The following is a 22914-nucleotide window of genomic DNA, read 5'->3' as shown; positions in this document are numbered from 1 at the left end:
AATTTTCGTGCCTCCGTTACATATATTTAATAAGTGATGGTGAAGTGGTCATGCGAATTGGTCAAGCACTGTTTGGACCGGGAAGACGCATTGTGGTAATTTTCTACACTGTCTTGAAAGTTTCATATGACCCATTGTTAAACCCAAATTAACTTTGGAAAAATGTACTTTTTCGACTAAAAATTCTTGATATTCTCGTACGGAAGCATTCGGCTTTTCATAAATGTATATCATGTGTACTGCAGTTACTTATTCGTGAATGTCGAATGAGGAACGCGGAATAAGTAACTAACTTCACACCGGTGTGTATTTCCTTGAATTGGTACAGCTCGCGTCTCAGTTATAACTTACAAAATGACAGGGTTACCGCTGGAAGATTTTCACCCAAAGATCGCAACGTTCATTGCTGCTTTCCAAGAAAATAATGATATAGGAGTTCTAGGAGGTCGTGTTCATCTTACTGAGCCACGAACAAGGTAAGCTATCCACTCCGTTGTCTTTATGTACGATTAGCAGAACTGGTACACATGTCATAGGTATGAGACAGGGGTGTGACCAAAGCCAAGCAGATGGAATTGCTTGTCATGTCGTTAAATACTATTTCACTTTAAGCGGATGATGGTTTTAAGTAGTGCGTATCAAAATTCTATCCGATTTAATTCCCCTTATAAGAGGTTATAACCATATCCACGAACATTAACCGTAGCATACATTTTCCCTGTTCAACCACACATCTTAACACTTAGCAAAGACTTAGGGCCTCTGCCTAGTGAATACTGTAACAGTGACCCCCACCAACAAAAAGAACTCAAATAGAAAGAGGCTTCTCAAAGTTTACAATATATTGAGAGCAGGTAACAAACAAACTTTAGCCACTAACATAATATAGTAACTGAAATTTAACAAGAATTTGAATATAGTGAACTTACTGGAAAAAGAATAAAAACACATTCCTCACACCCAGGCAGATATGACAGCTCTGAAATTCCCCAAACATAAAACAGTTTCCAATCCTATAGCAAAGAGCTGACTAACCATATGTGACTAGAAACAAAAGTAAATATGTAGTGTCTGGTGAACATGAATAGATGAAATGGATGATGAAAGGTTAGTATGCGAGAGATGAGGTTATTGATGGGTGGGTACAGTACTGTATATCTCTGGGTTCATTTTAGAGAAGTATTAGGACAATAAGAAAGTAATAATGAGACGAACAATTCCCATGGGTTTCGAGTATTATATAGTGGTATTGTTCCGAGTCCGGATTGGGCAAGAAGAGGGTGTATAAATGATTGCTTCTGCCTTTATATGAGATTATGGTATGTGCATTAAAAATTAGTTCTTGTATTATATGAATGACATACATATCAGTCTATATGTGACATGGGCCCTGTACCATGGAATGGAATGCATCATTGGAATGTAGATATGGAAATGAGTTAGTAACAATTCCCCATTTTCATCTCGTAAACTAATTTTTTCCCCTTGCAGCTGCAATTCTATTGATGGCAAGAAGTTGTATGATAGGATTCAAGTCAACATCCCCTTTGCTACTCATACATTATCATGTAAGTATTTCATAATTTAGTTTAATATTATCAGATCATTGTGATTTACTTGCAAAGTCCAGGTTATAATTCATTCAACAATAATCATTAGAAGGAGAGAGAGAATTTAATGAACAGTAATATCTCTCATATACAGGGAAGCAATTATTCTGGTTAATAGTTATCGACAGCATGTTTATTCAAGTTGCCTTACTGTTTCACAACTATACAGCAGAAAATATAAAATTGGTCGAGGATTGAATTTGGATCCCTTTCTGCTAGTGCAGCAAAATACAGATATAAGAGTGAAGTTGAGTGAAGTCATGCTTCAGGATATTCCATCACATGAATTTTGACAACTCACGTACTATATAAAAACTCATTCCTCACGTTTGTTATTCAAAAGAAACATTGTTCACATTTTTGTTCATTTCCAATTTTCAGGGCAGGTTCTTTTCAATTCAATGTATCCCGAGGATCCCCCAGATTTCATCTTTGGACCGGCTGACAATGACTTTGTACCACCTCTAGAGGAAATAAGAGTAAGGACAAAAGCAAGAAGACTCTTTTGTAGCTTTTTTAAAACAAAATGTTAATGTGTCAAAGTATTTAGAGCTCTGTGTCTCATAGCTAAACTTATATATAAACCCAAAAATATATAATTTACATCCCACCAGATACTTTGTTTCTCGCTCCAGTTTAATACTGATGCATTCAGTATAAACACTACAAATGAATGCCAACTTTGGCCAAATCAAGTGATAACCTCTGTCCTAATATTTCGTTTGCAAAGTTGGCTAATTGATGATATTTTTTTTTTATTTTTTTTTTATCAAAAGTAAATTTTTTGGTCTGCTTAACCAAGATGTTAGATTTATTTTACATTTGAATGACACCAACTGTTTAAGTTTTGGAAATGTTTGAAATTTCCATAAAGTTATGAAATTGCCTATTTTAGCTTCTTTATAACTTAACAGTCATCTTCTCTTCCGATTTCCTCAGTCATTAGTCAAGTGGGATCCAGACGATCCTTTAAGTCTCAAGGTTGTCATCTGTGAGTTAATCGAGTTTTACAAAGCCTTCCAAATCGAGGAGATCAGTCAACACACCAGGCTTCAGTTTGAATATGCCTCACTCATGAATACAAGGAAATTCACTGAAGTAGAGGTACACATGCCCCATAGAAGGATGATGGTAAGTTCCCTTGCCAAAGATGTTAATTACTTTATTCACAATGCTAATCATATTTATTTACCTCAAAACTTAAAGATAAATGGTATCTTTTTGTCTTGCTTTTGGATGGAAACAAATGTAAATAGTTCTTGTGTTGTTAACATTTACCTTTTATCACAAAAGTTCAGTTTGTTGTGAGATTCTTATACATAGCTTGTAGGTGAACAGTTTCTTCTAGCGTTCAGTAGACTCATCTTCAAGATAAAGATTCTTTGGAGGTTGTCTATGGGGCATTCTTCAGGTTAACAAGAGCTACTGTAAGTAATAAATCAAGAACCCAATGGTTGGTGGCAGTGTTGTACAATTTGTACAGTATTTGTTTAATTGACAAACAAAGATAGAAATAAATAAAATATATATATATATAAAAAAAAATATAAAAAAATTGAATATTAAATATTGATTACCTTTTCCCTTTAACTTAGAATATCACAAGCAATTAAAATAGATGCAAGGAGGGATGGATGTACCATGTTTAGATATTTTAAGAATTTTCTCATACTAATGTATGCTATACCTTCCTTATACGTCTCCTATGCAGTACTGAGTAAAGCTTATTTATTAACCTGTGTACAATTTGGTACCTCTCAGCGCTATGATAGACCTAAACCACTGTTCATAACCGTTTTCATGCCTGTCAGCACTATGAATATCTCAAAATTTTAGTCCAATGAATTTTTTTATATATCTTTTACAACAGCAAACGTGGGAAACGGTGGTAAAATTCTTGATAAGGCTACCTGTGAACTTTTCTGAAATACCTGAATATTTTACAAAGGTAAGTGAAAGACTAAAGAATTCAACATAAATTGACATTAAATGGTGGGCAAAAATTTGTGTTCTTTTGAGATACCCATCTAACCTCCTCTTCCACCACCACCACCACCACCACCACCACCACCACCAGCATCACCTCTGATTTGTTTTAATTTCCATCGTTTATCTCCTGGGGAATAACCCTGACTCAAATCAGCTTATTGAGTATTCATTATTTAGAACACAACTGTCAACTATTGTTTTTCTCAAAATCATTCCAATTTACCAAAGTTAGTTATCTCTAGGTCTGTTTCATCCAAAACATGTTATTTATGTTAACATACTGTAGGTCATGTACCCATATGCACCATACTCTAATCTCCAAGAGCTTTGTAGGGAAGCTGATGCCTACCTAACAACAATGGCACTTAGGTCAATAGGAGCCTGTACATTGACAGATAGCTGCTGAGTTATGATTTCAAAACTCCAAATATTAATCCAATCCCTACCTCCCCCCCCTCCCCCCAAACCAATGTTTGCATCTTTTGGTCCACTTTACAACATTATGAACAGTCTTGATCCCTGTCTCCCTCAGTCTTGGGACAAGGCCTTCCACCAACATCGCCACCCTATATTCACTCACATTGGTCATTTGTACAGCCATGATAGAGGCCTAGCCTGATGAATGTTCATATTATTTGTACAAATATATATCACATTCCCATTGAAGGGATGAAACTAGTGACATATTGGTCCTCCAAAATCTGTCGGCTAACATATCAGCCACCATTTTACTATTTTCATATAGAATCTCAAATGGGCATATGACGTTCAATTAATTTAGAATGGAAAGAAGTGCCACGACAAGAAAAGAATGTTTTTAACCTCAATTTCCTGATTTGAGACCAGCATTTATTGAACGTTTGGAGAGAATCAGTAAGTTTAGGTTGAATTTGAAACAAGCTGATATTGTCATTGCTTTATTTATATGTCTTCTGTCTAGCTTGAAAGTCCTGGAGAAGATATGGCTATCCTCTTGGTTACGTATCAACATCCAGGCGAGAAGATGTATCCACAGCTTTACCTGTCACCTAGTGTAGAATAGTAAGAGAAAACTCTTTTGTTTTAATACAACAGATTAAAAGCTATAAAACACAATAAAGCTATTGTTTGGATTATTTTGTTTTTGTTTTATTTGACTTTGACTAAGACACATTGTGACCAAGTTTATTTGATGAAGTCAGTATGAACTGTTTGCATTTGAATAGTTTTTGCTTCCGGATTTAGTATTTCTTGTAGTATTATTGTTTTGAGAGTTCTCTTGTTTACATTCAATCATATGAAAATCCATTTCCAAGTAATATGCTCTTTACCAGTGGCGGCGCCAGGAATTTTTAGTTGGGGAGGCTAAGGGGGGGCTGAGCCAATTTTTTGGGTGGCTTACAAGATTGAGTGATCGCCGTCCTGGGGGAGGGGTATAAGGGGAGGGGGTGCCCCCTCCCCTTTTGAAATTTTTCCCAATCCTGGAAAGGCCTACATGCAAAATGGTGGCATTTAGCGAGGCTTTTGTCACCTGAAAATTTCTCCAAAAATCTGCATTTTTTTGTGAGTAACTTTAGTCAAATTAGAATGGAAGAAACCAATTCACAGTTTTCGTATCACTAAAATATTACCTGCTGTGAAAGATCCAATTCCTTTGCTCAATTATTATATCGCGCTCTCTGACACAACTCCTGTTTTAGTCTGTATACACGCTGTTTGTTAAACGCACACGACATTGCCGTATGAGAACAAAATTCATCAAAATTTCCATTGACCATTGTAGCACTGCGTTATGGCTGACAAAATTTGGGTAGGCTATATTGTTTCAATGAGGTTTTTTTTTTGTGCCTATTTCAGTTGGGGGGCTAATGGGGGGCTGACTACTTCAGTGGGGGGCTAAAGCCCCCCCAAGCCCCCCCTTGGCGCCGCCACTGCTCTTTACTTATTCTCTTGCTTTTGAAAAAGTAAATATTCAAGTTTTTGATAGATTAGGCTACCCATCTGCCCTACTGTCTCCCCTTCTCCTCTCCTCACCTTCCTCTGCCAATTCCTCCTGCCTCCTATGATTAGCAAAGTACAATGGTGTAAGTTACGTTATGTATTTCCAAAAGGTGGCACCCACCATCGGGTGATATAAGCTTCATCCTTTCAGTACTCACTCTTCAACTCTAGCAATCCACTCCTTACCCCCCTCCCCTTGCATACCTCTGGATGTTGCAAGATCTCTCAAACCTTTACATCAAGGGTTGAAAGGCTTATAAGAATCAAGCAGTGACCAGAATCATGTTTAACACACACAGCTTTCAAAGGATAATTTAAGCAGTGGTTTGCATTTCATTCCCAGCTTGTAGCAATTTTAGGATGTGTATCAAGTACTGTATAATGTGATGGTAGTTGATAAAATAATGATGTCACAAAGCCTTTATCCCTGAAAGCTTGCTTATTAGTAATTTATTAACGATTCTTTGTTAATCCTGACACAACCTGTTTGAATAAACTATTGTTTTCCTAGTATTTGATCACGCTGCAAGTTCAAACCAACACTGAAATCCACTTTTTAAAAATCAAAATTTTGGGTGTTCATTTGGAAATTACATTGGACAGTTTCATTAATTACAAAGTGCTTAATTGTAATGGGATTAACCCAGTGGATCAAAAATTATCTCTTGTTGCAACTCACACGCTGCTTTTAAGGTTTGCCGACTAAATGAATCACATTGAATAGCTTACAATGGCATATATACCTTTGGTTGTTTGGATCTGTATATAAATGCAAACAATAGGAGTTTTCTTTGGGATGTGATAAATTATTTGGTGTCTTTCTCTACTGTCAGCGCCCTCGGTGGGTCCAACAGTCTTAGGATTCCTGTCTTCCCTAACGATGGATGTTTATTCACCTACGTACCACAAGTCTGTGAACTTTTAGAAAATATGGTAAGTCAGCCTACACTCATGTGGACTTCTGCACATTGCATATATCTGAATCAAATGTTTGCAAATTATATGAATATCGTAGTATAAAGGTCAACATAGATTGTAAATTAGAAACATTTACACCATGCCAGAACTTGATTAATCTACCTTGGTAGGCATATATGTCAGATCTGCGTTATCAATTTTTTAAGTCAAACATAATTTAAAATATGAATTGGTATTAATTTTGTTTCCACATCTCATGACTTTATTATACTACTAAAATTCAAGCTACCATGTAAACACCAAGCCTTTAGGAGTGGTGGTGATTGCTGGGTATTCATTCATACCAAACAGAGAGTTTCAAGAAATATCTTTGTGTTCTGAAGTCATACATTTGGTCTTAATGTATGACTTCAGAACATGTGAAGTTATTTCTTTGCTAAACTGACTGATAAGATAATAGTGGTAAAGCTATATCAAGACATGGAAGATTAGATTATCTGGTTCAGTTCAAAGATGTTTTCATACTTTCCTTGACCTCAAGATTGACCTGGTTGCTAAGGGATTTAAGAAACGACAAGAGTACATTGCAGCTTTTCTCAGTCATTATGGCAGGTGAGTATATCACATTCACTTCAACTAACTTCAACTAACTTCAACACTTCAACTAACAACAAATAAGTCAAGATTTGTGCACAAGCACTGGTGGTTTTGGAATGATATGACATAATTATGATTTCTCATGATTTTTATGGTAATGAAGTATGTGACTTGCTAACAATCAATCTGGGGGAGTGTTAAGTAATGAAAATGTAATAATTAATGCAAAACTGAAGGCTTAAAAAGTAAAAAAGGTTTATACATCCCATACTGAGGACAAAAAAGCAGCTTTGTATTCTTTTCATGAAACATAGGAAGATTCCGAAAGTCGGGGAAAAACCTTGACCCAAGAATATATATATTTTTATTAACAGCAGCTGAGCATACCCACTTCAAACTAAATGATGCTTTTTGGAATAAATTTACATGGTCATGGTAATTGAAGATTTTTTGCAATCTCTAGTCATGTAACAGAGTTGATCAACTAATTTCATATCTTTCAAATTTCTTTCTGACTGTGATTGTAGCAAAGCTATGTGCACATCTCATGTTGAAAGTAACAATTGTGTACAATAAACCAGTAAATTTGTAAATATATTAGTGTTGATCATGTAGATCATATTGCAAACTTTTCACTTACTTTTAGAGGAATTCAGCAACATAACAGTCTTCTAGTTAATTTATTTTTCTTCTGTTTACATTATCTCTCATCAGGTCTGTCTTGGAGTACGATGCAGAGAGCTTCGAGCAGATATCATTTCTGTTTGAAAACCAAGATTTTCATTTTCTGTTACATGGTAAGTATTTATAACTTTGTCTATCCAGTTGCAATGAAGAGATCAGGGGGAGCAGGGGGGGGGGCACTTTACATAATCTATTTCCCTCCCCATCCCCCTTCCTCAGTCCACCCAGCCTCTGCTAAATTTCTGCTTTTGTAGCATCTCATCTCATGTTGAGGACAGAAGCGTCCAGTTCGATCAAAGTTTTGTATGTCAATATGAACATTTTAACAAATTCTTTAGATGCAAGTATCTAGTGGTTCTTCATGATTTCAACGAATGGGAGTATTTTCAATAAGTGATACAAGTAAGGCTAGCAACATGATCACATTGGTAAATGGATACTTATTTTCCCTTCTATCTTTAAAGCAGTTGGTTACATTTCATTACAGAAGTAAGACAAGGTCTCTATTCACCCAATCCACGGGCATTTTATAGCATCTTAGTTCGAATCTTGCTATATGCGCTCGAGTTGACATATTCTTTTAAGTATATTTTGATTGTATTCGCTTTGCAAATACGACACGCTGCCTTGAGATTTAAGTGTTTTAGTTCTACAAATACTTGTGATAATTTCACAAGTTGTTTGGTACATAATTCATAATGCATGAGAAACTACCAATTAATGGTACAATTGGACGTTCTTTTCTCTTCTGCAGTTCATATTCCACCGTACTTTCCTAAAGATCAGCCAGAGTTTGTGTTTCAGTCTGTGTACCATACCACCTCGACTGGCCGACCGTTCAACCAAACGGTGAAAGACTACCCGTACAGTCCTAGATGGACTGGCAATGAAATGGCAGTAAGAGCAAAGTGAGTGAATTGTTTTAATGGTGAGGGGGAGGCACCAGTGGGGGGGGGGGACGGTGATGATGTGAGGAGAGACTACCCGTATAGTCCTAGATGGACTGGCAATGAAATGGCAGTAAGAGCAAAGTGAGTCAATTGTTTTAATGGTGAGGGGGAGGCACCAGGGGGGGTGGGGGACGGTGATGATGTGAGGAGAGACTGCCTGTTCAGTCCTAGATGGACTGGCAATGAAATGGCAGTAAGAGCAAAATGAGTTAATTGTTTTAATGGTGAGGGGGAGGCACCAGGGGGGGGTGGGGAACGGTGATGATGTGAGGAGAGACTGCCGTACAGTCCTAGATGGACTGGCAATGAAATGGCAGTAAGAGCAAAGTGAGTGAATTGTTTTAATGGTGAGGGGGAGGCACCAGTGGGGGGGGTACGGTGATGATGTGAGGAGAGACTGCCCGTACAGTCCTAGATGGACTGGCAATGAAATGGCAGTAAGAGCAAAGTGAGTTAATTGTTTTAATGGTGATGGAGAGTAGTGGAGAGGTGGGGAACCAAAGGCAGGGGAACCGGGGGGCACCAGGGGGGGGCAGTGATGATGTGTGGAGAGACTACCTGTATGGTCCTCCTGAAAAAGTGAATTTTGTTTCTCATTGGATGTGAGGGTGGCGGAGGTGTTTAGAGGGTGATGACAGCCAGAACATCAGTCTTAGCTGACAGAAATAGCAACACAAGAACAAACATGTGTACAAGGCTTGTTGGTAATGTAGGGAGAAGGGGGACAGGGGGTGGATGTAGGAAGAAGGGGGAGAGGGGATGGAGGTATTAAGCTGAGGGGAAGGTAGATACTGTTGAGCTTCCTGCATTTTAAAATAGATAATATTAAAAAAAAAGCTCCATCCCAACTCCCTCATTCCTCTCTTTGTGTATCGAAATATTAAACAAAAGACTCGAATTGGGATACTTTAAAATGAAACCCAAAACTCTTCTATCTTTGTTAAAAAATGGGATGTGGTAATTTTTGGGTAGCTAAGCACTCATATCTTGACTGTAACATTTGAACTCATTTGCAGAACATTCATGGAGGAATTCATTACAGACTTTAAAAGATCAGCTGTCACTGCAGGATATTCTAGGTAACATTTAGGAACAATTAACCTTGAGACAGCCGGCAGAGGTCAGAAGAAGCTGGTGAATCCAACATCCTCATCAGGGACACTCATGAGAAGAGACGGGCTTGTTAGCGCTCTTCCCACAAGGGCCATGCACCAGCAGGTGACCCTTGAGCACCATGGAAGGAGTTTGTTCATGGAAAGTTAAAACACAGTATTATTTATAATATAATATGGATTCTTCCTGCTTTTATATACTGCACTAAGCAACTAAGGAACAGTCAGTTTCTTCGGGACAGTACGCGGTTTGCTGCTTCCTCTTATGTGAAAAGTCCTAATTTTTGTACCAAAATCTGTAGCTAATAACTTCGTAAAAGAGTACTTTGTAGGAGGCTATGACCTCTAGATTATAAAAGGAGATAAGAACGTGACTCAGTGATGTGCAGAAGTGAATCGACCGTGAGAGAAAATACTTTTTGAAGTTGCGAACTGAGTTTACTTTATATTATAGCATATTTGCTGCAGTTATGACCTCTTTAATGTAACAGGACATTATTTTCTGGAGGAATATAATCAAATATGAATGTGTTTCGTGTTGGTTTACATGTTCATCCTAGAGCAGGGGGTTCTCAATTAGGGATGCCAGCCTGAGCACCCTACTGGCCTACCCTGGCTACTGATCCATCTAGGGGTAGTGAGCACCCTACTGGCCTACCCTGACTACTTATCCATCTAGGGGTAGTGAGCACCCTACTGGCCTACCCTGACTAATTATCCATCTAGGGGTAGTGAGCACCCTACTGGCCTACCCTGGCTATTGATCCATCTAGGGGTATTGAGCACCCTACTGGCCTACCCTGGCTACTGAGGGGTAGTGAGAGTTTGGTTTTCCCTGGCCTTTTGCTCCAAGTGATGTTCCTATCTGGTACCTTGGAGGAAACTGTTATGGGACCCATATCCTATAGTATCACCATTGCCACTCAATTAGCCAAAGTCGTTTGACTGTGAGTGTATAATCTGAAGGCAAACAACATTGTTACCATCTCCTAATTTTGTATGCTAGTGTGTATATACCATCCACTTGCAAAAGACCTTATTTAAACTTGATATGGATAGTTTCATCTACTTCAATACTCAGATAACCTCAATGCTTCTATTTTCATATAGTGAAGAATTCATCACAATAAGCAATAGGATTAGACTTAAAACATTATTAAATAATTGGGGAATTTATTTTAAACCACCTGTTTCATTCATATCTGGAATGAAACGTGGTCGATAATTCACATACTGTTATATTGCCCTCTGACCAAAATGCATAAAGTATCATTTTGGGGGGGGGGGGGGTTAAAAATAACTGGTGTTTTGGTGTTCTTAAGGCTGAAAAAGTTGTAAAATATTTAGTAATAGGAAAAGTCTAACAGCTGTTTTGAAAGTTCGATTTTCCAACAAGTAACGGCCCATGATCGAATTATGGTTATGTTTTGTTAAATTCTTTTTTTAATGCATGAAAGAGGGTTGCTGGAGCAAAAATAATCAATATCTCCCATTAGAAAAACAAGAGATTCATTCTGAACTGCCAAATTTAACAATCTTCTTATAGTACTATCCTTATCATGTGACCAGACTGTGGCATGCAAAAGATTTCAAAGGTTGGGGGGTGGGGTGGGGGGAGGATTATAAATTCCTGCGACTGATTTAGGTAGGTGTTGAACATTTATGGAAGGTCCAGAGGCAAATGAAGGATTTTATAAAAGAGGTAGTGGCCCTGGTGAATTTGAATCAGAGTCCCACGTAGGGGACGTTAGGTTATAAGTAAGATTTACAATAGCTTTAAACGCAAAGTTGTGCTAACATATACTATTTTTGTTTCTTTTTCTGTGCGTCGTTGGAAAAGGTGTCTTCACTCGTGGCAGTGATTTAACTCTTACCCAGCTGAGTGTAAAGAGTCACCCGACTGAACCTTTTTCCCGAATGACAATGAAAGGTGAGGGGGGGCATGGCAACATTTCACCCCCCTTGCACAGCAGGCTGTTTTATATCATGTGACCAGGCTATTTTGTATCATGTAACCAGGCTGTTATATGCCTTGAGATGGTCGATGATGCATTGCTATTGTTCTTTTACTTCACACACACTACTCTCACATATGGTATAGGGGTATTATGTTCATGCTGAAAAGTGAATAGCAGTTCTAGCTTGTTATAGAGCAGGTAGGAAGGTAATACTGTGCTTTCAATTACCTCACCAAATTAAAATCATTGGTTGAATGTAGGAAAGATGCATTATGTATACATATGTAAACCTCCATTAGTTTTTGCATTAGCTAAGTGAACTTCTTGCACGTTTGTTCAAATTCTTCCCAAATTGAGATTCATTATTATAAAATTATGGAACAAAATTGCATTTGGCTTACTGAAATTTCCTAAATATAGTCATTAAAAGTTGCTTTACAAATCCAGTAAAAAATAAATCTTTAAGAATAAGGTATGTTTTATATAGATTGTGGCCAATTTAATTGTTTTTGGTTAATTTCATGGAAGTAGGTAAACTTTGACATTTTGGGACTATAATGTGTTTCTGCAAAGCTAAAAATGCAAGGCACAATATGTAAAGTTAAGATAGACTGAGATGGTGCTAAGCACCGTAGGAACCACACTGTAAATGATATACTGTAAATGAAATACTATATGTGGATAACTGCATATGGAAAAAGTTTAGTAGGCACAAAACGACTTAGAAAGACAATAAAGATATAAACAAGACAAGTTTGTGATATTTATCATTCTTTTCTGTGTTGTAAAAAATCAATTCATAAATATTTCAAATAAATAAATAAACATATGACTTGAAGATGGAATATCCGAAGTATAATTCCAAACTGTTATGTAATGAGATTCTGGTTCTGTCTGGCCACACCCAACCAATATTACTCTCTGCCACTCATTGAAATTCATTTGGAACCCCTGGCCCCTATGTTTGCAGATTATTATTAGTGCCAAACAATTTTCAGATGATTGGCCCTGGGTCCCCCTCCCTGGAGTCACTGGTGGACTATCAAATATCAGCTATTTACACCCTTGTAATGAGAAGAAATACTTCAATGGATTCATGCAGGAGATTGAAGCTAGAAATTTATCTGGATAAATTAAAACAATTGTTTGCAATTATAGTAATGAATACCAAACAGCTGTGTTAAAGGATCTTTTATTGTAAACAAAAAATAACAACAATCTACTCCATTCTTGGGATTCATACCACTGTGAAGCTTAAAATTGTACATTGGAAGTTAAAATGGATCATTACGATAGAAAGGAACAACTTTTAATGGTGAACAATGCGAAGGATGAAAACATTCATTCATTCCTTTAGTGATAAAAAAATACCCACAGACTTGGGCTCAATATTCTAATATCTGACAGAATCAAAACTCATCTTTTAATATCATATTGCTGCTAGCTGTGCTTGAAAACTAATGCCTCTCACGATATGAACCTGCAAACACAAACATGGACAGTTTTTTTGTTTCAAGTATTAGTGTAACAAAATGCATCAAGGAGGTGTGTGACTTTTAACGACACTTTGCAGTGTATGTAACCATTACTAGGCTAAATACTAGTGGCAACAAGAAATTCTTTTACATAGCAATGCAAAAGATACTACAGTAAAAAATGAATGAAGCTTGTTGGAATGAGGTGTATAACTTTGGAATGAAATATAATTGTCACAAAATTCAATATCACACATTTTAAACTTTACTGAAGTGATAGTAGAACTTCCCTGTCATGGGCTAAATTAAAGTTTGTAGAAAACTTCTAAAAATGACAGAGGGAAATGTTTTACTATGATATCCGACATGCAATAAAACTTGACTAATATGTTGAATTCAATACAATGATGACCTAGTTTTTAGTGTTCAGGTATTGATACTAGTTTCTCAACCCTCATATAAACTGTCTGATATAAAATGTGTGACGAAGTGTTTAATTTGGGGTGACCCAAATAATTGGACACCAAATTTCAGTTTGTAATTGGCAGTAGGTTTCATTAGCTGTTTATCAAAGCCTGCTTTTTGTTTTGCATAATAAAGTATTCATAAAAAACTAAATCATTGAAACAGTTGAAAAATTTCCTTTTGAATCAAAGCAAAAGTTTCAGATGGTAGCTTGACCTTCTCTATAACCTCCACAGCTGATTGGTCAGTCAACAAGGGGAAGGAATCTGCATCTGTAAGATGGTTGTAAAAGCAGTTATGAAGAGAATAAAACTAGAAAACATAACTTAAGTTGCAAAACCAAACCCCCACAATATTAATAAAAACAGAGCTGATGATGCAATGAGCAGGGTGCCATCTGTAGTGATAATTAAAAACATAACAATGGATTATCTCCCAAAATACACATCCACCTACACCAGATAATAAAATACAAATTTCAAATTGAAACTAGGAGTAGTACTTAAGATAAAAGAATATGATCCAGAAATTTAATTTTTATAAAAAATGATGCAATATTAAAAGGAATAATAATCAATCACATTGTATGGATAGATAGATAAATATGAATGGTGCAAGGAGAGATACCAAATACAGAGGATAGCTGAATAACTATATTATCATCATCATCTCTAGGAAGAGGGGGCGATGCATTGAGAGGCTAAAAGTCTGAAAACAGATCAAACAGCAAGACAGGGATTTTAAAGCAGCATTTTGCGTCCTCGACTATGATTTTTTTCAACCTCACTGACTCCACTATGCCATAACGACATACATAACTAGCTTATCTATTTATATTTTACTCCAAATGGTGGCATAAAAGTCGAAAAAATTGCAACTTTCAACTTTGTTGTTCTCCAAGATATTTTCCGTTGGGAACCCAATAAACCTCGCCCATAATATGAATATTTAAACACTACGAACGTCATTGACAGATACGTAATATAACACCACGCTTGATTTGTGTACAGTCTATATGGCAGTTGTACCAGGGAGTTGCATAACAACTCCCTGGTTGTACCATGGAGGTAAAAACCTCCATGGTTGTACCAACGCAAAGTCTTGAATCTATTTTTAGCAACGTCTCATAACTAAACCTGCATCTCTGATTGGTTGAATTCAAACTAGTGGGTTTGGGAACTGAATGCGATTAATTTTGTATGTGGAATACTCGCCAATTAACGTTTTTGGCAGGGAAAAACTTGGCTAATATCTTAATTTGCTGTTTTGTGATTTGATGTATGTAAAAAACTCGATGGACATGTCAAAAAAGTAGAAAACGGCGACCAAACGCAAAATGCTCATGAATAAACATACTATTCACTGATTGGTGGAATTCAAACTAGCGGATTTGGAGATATGAAAACTTTGTCGAGGACACTTTTACTTGTTATCGATATAAATCGTTAATTACTCGCTAATTAACGCTCTTGGCAGGGTGAAACTTGGATTGTTTGCTGTTTTATGATTGATACATGTAAAAAAATCGATGCACATGTTAAAAAGGTGTAAAAAAGCGACCCAACGCAAAATGCTGCTTTAAAAAGAACTAAATTGAGTAATTATGGAAGTACATCATTCCAGTCTATCCTTGAAACCTATAAGCAATAATCTTCCTGAATTTTTCAAATCCTTTAAGAAAACAGGGATTTACAGTATCAATTCACCAATCTGTTCAATCAATTAATCAATTGATCAATCAATTAACTTCCATCATTGAGCATGGCAGTGAAAGTTCACAAATGATTGCTGAGTAAAAAATTGATTATTGATACATATTTATCCCTTTATTTGTGGCATTTTACACTAATGAGGCTGCACACAGTGGAGGGGAAATGAAAATGGCTTTTTGAAGTTTTATGGAACTATAGAAAAATGGCTATGTATATCTAAGGAGATATTAACTGCCAAAAATTACTTACTTTTGACAGGAATATGTCCACCCATCTCACAAAAAGCCACATTAAAGGCATCTACATCTTTGACACCTTGGAAGTGAAATTTGTGAGAGAAAAAATAGATATATGAATAATGGGATAATATATAATGGGGCAGTATAAATAATTTGTTTAAGATATCAGTCCTGGTGCATGCGAAATCAACATTGGCATGCATGGATTAGAGAAGGTATAAGTCGTAAATATGTTGCTGTTATGAAAATATAGCAACAGGTCTCCCAATGTTTTAACAGTATACTTTTATCGTTAAAAATGTAGAACCTCTTATTGTTTGTTTCGTATAGGAAGGAATATGGCATGGAAGTTACAGCATATGTGTGTACTGGAATATTCCACAACTCATGGATGCTCTTAAACTTAAACGATGCCTAACATTGGATGAGATGAATGACTGTCCAGGCACTGCCAGCATGTGGTGACCAACCAACTATTTCAGCATATAAACCCAGGTCTGAAGTTACTATACCCAGTGCAAACACTAAGCAAGAACCATGAAGCATTTTCATTGCTGAGGACAAAAAGAATTACTGCCTTCAGCAGATTTCATCATCTAATAAACTCTTGATTATCCAACAGACACTGTATGCAAAGTACATCATTGGGAAAACTTTTGCTGTTTGTTCATGATGCCCTTCACAGTGGATTCACTTTCACTGGTTATTATTTGTATCTGTAACCCATCTATATTTAAACTGATAGTCATGCCACCAGTGTGCAATATATATACTTTTAAGATGTTAAAAAAAAAAAAAATTATTATGGTAGTTTTGACTACTCACTGAGTAGCTGAATGGCAGAGTCCTCACCATAAACTGGCTTTCTTGGCCAAATGAACACTCTCAGGGTCGTTGATTCTGGAGTAGTCTTGTCTCCAAGCTCAGCACCCCTCATCATAAACACATTATGAGCTATCTCATTTTCATGGAAGTATCTTGCGACAGTATGAACGTTCCTGATGGAGGCAGAAAATCGGAATATTTAAAGGGCATGCCTTGTTAGGCTCAACTGTGGCAAGGTTTTCAATTCTTAACACTGTGTGTTAATGCAGGATATAGTAAACAGAAAACCACAGAGCATAGAAGTTTAAGTTGTGTAATTTTGTCATTGCTTGCCATTATGCAAATAATAGGAACATGTGATCAAATTTCACTGATCAGCCTCTCATAGCTTCATATAATAGTTTTAGGAAAAACAATCTGTTAACCCAGTAAAAGCAGTAAGTTGGGTTGTACACTCAAATCTTGAAAATGAAAATACCTTGCTAGAGAGCTAACATCACCATCTTCTAGTTGAAAGACAAATCCTGGCACAGGCCATGATGGTAGGATATGGCATGGACCAATCAGCTGCTGTGTTGGCTAAAGAAGAGACGATAGAAATAAAACCACCCAATTCAATTAAATAAATTATGAGAATGGAAGAAGTTAATGATGAACACTCAGAGGTCAAGGACATAAATATGGAAGGTATAATTTTTAGTTTGATGATATCACCGAGATACGTCAACAACAGAGACACACAATTCCAAAGTTTTAACCCCAAAGGAACCTTAACTGCCCATGCAACAAATGAGAAAATATGTATTTACTGGTGTCTACAATAATGAAGCCATTTCGAGTTTCCAACTGCACATATGTTTAAAGGAAGGTGATCAAAAGGTGCATATACCATCAAAATATGTCCCCACTTGCACCGTTTTCTTTTCACTTCTATTCATCCTGAGTGACAGCTATAAAGTGAAATGTTAGTACTTGTGAAGGTTGGAGAGAGCTTTCTTTACATACCTCTGTCTCAAGTCTGAGCTGATAGTCCAAGTAATAGGCATGAAAATGTAAATGATTAACAGAAGCCAGAGCACAAAGACCGTTCCATCCTACCCTGAAACTCCTGAAAAGAAGAAAAGCGGCAACCATGGATGTGAAAGAACCATGAAAATTGGATAATGTTATAAAATGACCAATAAACAAATTTTTCACTTGCATTACCTTAACTCTCGGTATTGTGGACAAGCAAAAGGTGATGGCTGGGGTAGGGCAGAGATGGTGTCTGGGGTGGGAGTGAAGATGGTAGGGTTTGGATGATGGTGTGGGGAGCTTGGTGGGGTTGCTCCCTGATGGGGATGGTGGTGGATGGGGATGGTAGGGTGGGTAGGGTAAGTTTTGAATCATTAGATATCTGGAGGTAGGAAGTAAGTGAGGATGGAGGGAGAATCTGAGGTTTAATAAATTCTTCTTGTCAATGCATCATAGTTCAGTACTTTATATCACCCAAGCAAAGAATCAAAGTGTACCTGGTGGCACTTAGAAGTATCATCTCGATGCCTACCACAAGTGCGTCTAGGGTCAGAGCCTGAGGTAGATGAAGGTTGATGTCAGGAACTAACAGAATACTACAATATTCTAAAGGACTGACGTTAATAACAACCACATGATTGCTAACGCCCTGACCCTGGTTCCCCTTCTCATTGTTAACAGTCTTGGATATTTCCATTAAAATCTGTCAAAGGAGGAATGAAAGAAATAAGTGTATCACTTAAATGACCATTTATTACCAGTCTCTTTCTCCTTGGTTGCCTTAAGCTCCTGGTCATACTTTTCTTTATCAAAATGACACATTCCACTGCCTACTGATTCACACCAGTTCAGTGTGCAAAGTTTCCCATAAACATTATGAAGGTTTCTGCCCAATGATAAGAGATCTTCACAAGAACGACTTCTGTCTCATGCCCTGATGCTTTTATGCAAATTCGGCAAGCCATGGAATCTACTTCCCCATAAGAGTTTGTAGGCCTTGGTTCACTTAAATTTCTCTCATAAATAACAGAAAAGATACAGAATGACATTACATGAAAGAATGTACATATCCTATTATTAGGTTTGAGGAGATAACATTAGAATATCATCGAAACCAACATACAGTTGATCAATATTCACTAAACTAACCAAAATATCATGACTTACTGTAGCATTTAAAATAAACTTGTCTAATAATAATATAAATGAACTACCTACAGTACCTACCTAACACATTCTCACAGTAATGTGGAAAGTTTTGTCTCAGGATGTGAGAGCTGTTAGACAATAATATTATTATTATTCATAAAGCATTAGTGACAGCAATGAACTACAATATAACTTGCAAGTTTTAAAAGAATTGAAAATAAAACAACATTTACCTCTCCAGGTTTGACTTTGGTAAAATTAAAATTATTAGGATTAAAAGGTTGAGCTAGACTCCTCATTTCCTGTGGTTTCCGCCTGTGTGTCGCCCTCTTTGTATTCAACTATACAAAACCAAAAAAGAACCAAAGAAGTCATTGTGTAACACATTGCTTTGAGCCATCACACTAATTCTGACTCATTTGTTTAGAGTTATTACAGAGAAATGCTTCCTGTGCAGTTATTTGTGAAAAAACAGTAGGATAACCTAAAACTAGCTGAACTTTATATATCCATGACCACACAGTTTATATTATTTAATATGATCCTTCCATCTGATTGTAACATACTTCTAATCATCATACTTTGCCAAAGTATTGCCAGCAGTTACATTACATCATGTGGTTTGAAACTTCAAAGACTTGTTTTGCTTGAGTATTGATGCCCCTTTCCATTAGACTGTGAGCACTTTGTTGAACCCAGTGCTTCGTGTTAAATTTTTATCAGACCCCTTGATCTGAACCCAGTATTAGACTAGGATAGAGTGCTGATCAGACCATGGGCTCTGTGTTAAATTGGTATTGCAAACGCAGATCGGGGTTGACCCAGGATCAATAGTGACCTTTAACTTCAGTTGTTGCTTGAACCAAACATTACTCTCCTAATTTGGCACAATAGTAGTAGGCATAAGTAGCAGTGCTGCATATCACACAGCTAAATGCTTTCGTGCCTTTTTTCTAGTAAAGAAACTTCAACTCACTGTTCTGTGATCACAAGGGGGGGGGGGGTGTGGTGGTGGCGGGGGAGTATGAACGAGCACAAGGTCTATGCAGGGGTCCAAGTTAATGCTTAACAATGAGCTGATCCATGAAGTAAATGTGGCCTAAATCTGCCTTCCCTGTACCTGATATAATCTCCCAGTCTACAGCATTTCAAAAGAGAAACTGTCCATCAAAAGGAACACAATATTTTCAACTACATATAAATTGCTGGAAGTAGTTTTTATGCAGGCTGTGAGAAAACACAGCCAGTGTTTTGATTGCATTTATTATATTAACAACTCTAATACAGAATTTTGGCTTGTGTGTGTTAGTAGAATTTGTTCGAGTGAGTTGAAGCATCCAAACATTGCATTTTCAGGTAACTGACACAGGTTCAGTGACTTCTACGTTAATTCTGTGAATTAACTAATACTCAAGACTATAAGACGGCATTAATTAGTATAACTTATTGTCTCTACGTTGATAATAATGGTCAGTGTCTTACTTGAGCAACAAATCCATATTCTCCTGGTAGAATCCTTGTGGTGAGATCTACCAAGTCATAGCGGAAATGTCCACCATCCTTGGCTCTGTCCCAGGACTCCTGCAGGGCTTGATCAAACTATCAAGCATTAAAAGAAGTTATTTATTTAATACTAAAGAAAAAACGAAAAACGAAGAAAAAACGAAGCCAAACAAGGACACAGTATATAAGAAAGAAAGAACGTAGTTCTTATGTAGGCGTTTATTTTGTTTTCTTTGTATCTGATGACTAATTAAGGCATCTCATTCTCACTATCACAGAAAGCAGTCCCTTGAATTTGGGGACCAATTTTACCAAAACTGGTGATTATTATTCAAAAAATAAGATAGAAAACAATCACTACAGGGAGGAATTGCAGATAGTTTGCACCATAGCTTCAATTATTATGTATTAAATTAATCTTCTTCTTTGTTCTATGGGATTAACCAATTGTCTCAGGCATTGTTAACCTGTCATCACTCAATGAGATTTCTATACAAGCAATTCTATAAATACTATTATAACACCCAGAATATTGGAAGACTTTCTAAGACGCAGCCTTTTACATAATTATATAATATTTAGCAGACCATATAAAGTTTCCTAAAAAAAAACAAAAAAAAAAAACATCATCATCATTAACTGTTAATATTTTCTGCCACAGAAAATTAACTGAAAATTCATGGATTGAGATGTTCAAATTTGAAATGGTCTTCTTAAAATCTTCTACAGGTGGGCTTAAAGGGTGTGAAGACTAGCGCACAAAGAAACGTCTCATGATGGTAATCTGATCTAGTTTCGAATGAGGTGTACCAGAAGTGTTAGACACCACCATCGGTCCCAGAAAATACACACACACTGCTTGCTACCGTCTGTAATTAGACACTAGTATACAGTCAATACATACAGCTACGTTCAATACGCACAACACAGTGTATGTATAGCAGAGATGGACATCTCAGGTCTAGAAAAAACATCACAAGGTTTTACGTTTCATTACTGTCTGCATTTTGTAGCGACAAGAAGAAAACTTCACTTGCAAGCAACGGAAAGTTAACTTTTTCAGAGTGTGGCAAGCAGTTTGGGGCGAGTCTTCAATGCCTTTAAGAACATGTACATTTCATACCTTACTATTGTTTTCTGTCCCCCATTCTGAGTGAAAAATGAAATCCTTAGTACTGTAGCGGATATGCTTGTCTTTTTCCACCTGTTGCAAAAAGACGGACAGATGACTTTAAAATTCAATGAACCAACAGCTATATGAGAAAGAATCAATACTTCATTTGCCAATGGACCCTTCCATAAATGCTCCAGGTATCTTATTCAGACAGAAGAATTTAGGCCCCCCCACCCCTGACTACCTACAATCTTTGAAATCCTGTCCATGTCATTGACCAATTCCATCAGATAGCTGAAGTCCTCCAGCACCTGCAACCCTGTTATGCTGTTATTTTTAGCACACTTTGTTAAAGCTTAATGAAAACCAATAAGAAATAATTCTTATATTAAAACCGCAAATATAAATGTTTTTGTCTTTTAAGTTTTGTTTCTGCCGAAATGTATCACATAAATTGACTAAAATGTCCCTTGGACAACCAGGTCTTATGTTTTGGTTGTCCAGACAGTACATTTGGTTAGCAGGAAAATGAATGATCAATTGTACTGTAGAAGAGATGTATACAGGTTTGGTGAAAAAGAACACCAGCTTTGGGCCAGTAAAACTCCCTTTTGGGTGGATCATAGGCCTACTACTATTTTAGTTCATTACAGTACTTCCAAAGTGATGGAGGGTATACCAAGTAATCATTTTAAGTATTTGTGGGTATTTATTTACATGGCAATCTGAATTTTATGTTAACAGGTAGTCGTCGACGGACAACCTCTAAAGCTGATAATATTGGAGCCATTTGATTGTAAGAAAAATAGGCCTAGCCTAACGAGATATTTGCTCAATGATTTTGAAATATGTAGTTTGTTTTGCTTTAGCCTAACAAGTAATATTATGTTAGATCTGGCATAAATTATCCATCCCACCACTGTAGGTCTGAGCTCAAAGCCCCAGTGCCGTGTCATATACTGTGATAGATCAGAACTGCCTTGCAAATCTTACCTTCACTACGGGCAGACTGTGATTTATGACATCTTCCACTCCGTTAGTGGCCATCTTTCTCCTGTTAATGCAAGTCACGCATACAGTTACACTTGTATGTTTGGGATCCCTTGAACTGATTATTTTAACTTGGAACGTTTCGGTTGGTAGGCCTATAGCAGTAACAACAGTGGGCCTAGACTAGGCCTAAGGTAGGCCTTAGCCAGTAAAAAATGAAACGAATGGAGAATTTTTCGTCAGGTACCGAATATTCAGTATAGCCTTTGATTTTCTGACAACCATATTTTAGTGAATATCGTCTAATACATTCATACGCAATCCTCACTGAAGTTAAGGAGCTTAAGCACTAATTTTCCACCAAGTTAGATTAGTTTGGATAAAATCTTGCCACAACACATGTTTACGTTTACGGATATTACGTAATCAAAAAATGGGTGCATATGTCTGATACACAAGCTCATCTAAGGGATACCTCAAAGAACAGCTATCAAATATCTTTATCCGTTTCGTGTTGTTACTAATTCTCTGCCAATGTAAGTAGGCTACGATACAGTAGTCAGGTACAGTAATGAACATAAGTCTGTGCAAAAGAAAAGTACACTCGAACTTTAAACTAGTATCCATTTG

General features: G+C 36.9%; 2 protein-coding genes across 3 annotated transcripts; one reads left to right on the top strand and one right to left on the bottom strand.

Annotated features, from left to right (window-relative positions):
* The first annotated feature begins 279 nt into the window (after window positions 1–279).
* Window positions 280–12551, top strand: LOC139972158 (BRISC and BRCA1-A complex member 2-like). Its single transcript, XM_071979145.1, has 11 exons — window positions 280–476; window positions 1492–1568; window positions 1992–2089; window positions 2550–2741; window positions 3481–3558; window positions 4540–4640; window positions 6413–6512; window positions 7039–7109; window positions 7809–7891; window positions 8533–8686; window positions 9745–12551. The coding sequence occupies exons 1-11, from the start codon at window positions 355–357 to the stop codon at window positions 9809–9811; spliced, it is 1143 nt and encodes a 380-aa protein (XP_071835246.1). The 5' UTR covers window positions 280–354; the 3' UTR covers window positions 9812–12551.
* Window positions 11435–22718, bottom strand: LOC139972159 (GDP-D-glucose phosphorylase 1-like). 2 transcript variants are annotated; one of them, XM_071979146.1, is made up of 10 exons: window positions 22288–22718; window positions 21304–21384; window positions 20160–20276; window positions 18911–19018; window positions 18026–18231; window positions 17520–17622; window positions 16993–17093; window positions 16515–16687; window positions 15700–15765; window positions 11435–14010 (listed from the first exon to the last, which is right to left on the bottom strand). In XM_071979146.1, the coding sequence occupies exons 1-10, from the start codon at window positions 22339–22341 to the stop codon at window positions 13892–13894; spliced, it is 1128 nt and encodes a 375-aa protein (XP_071835247.1). In that variant the 5' UTR covers window positions 22342–22718; the 3' UTR covers window positions 11435–13891. The 2 variants fall into 2 exon arrangements, with proteins under 2 accessions (XP_071835247.1, XP_071835248.1); XM_071979147.1 differs by having other exon boundaries at window positions 16542–16687; window positions 22288–22717.
* Between the last annotated feature and the right edge of the window lie 196 nt (window positions 22719–22914).

Source organism: Apostichopus japonicus, chromosome 8, assembly GCF_037975245.1.
Source record: "Apostichopus japonicus isolate 1M-3 chromosome 8, ASM3797524v1, whole genome shotgun sequence".
NCBI lineage: Eukaryota > Metazoa > Echinodermata > Holothuroidea > Aspidochirotida > Stichopodidae > Apostichopus > Apostichopus japonicus.
Note: the sequence above shows the minus strand (reverse complement) of the source record. Positions and strands in the feature narration are given on the sequence as shown.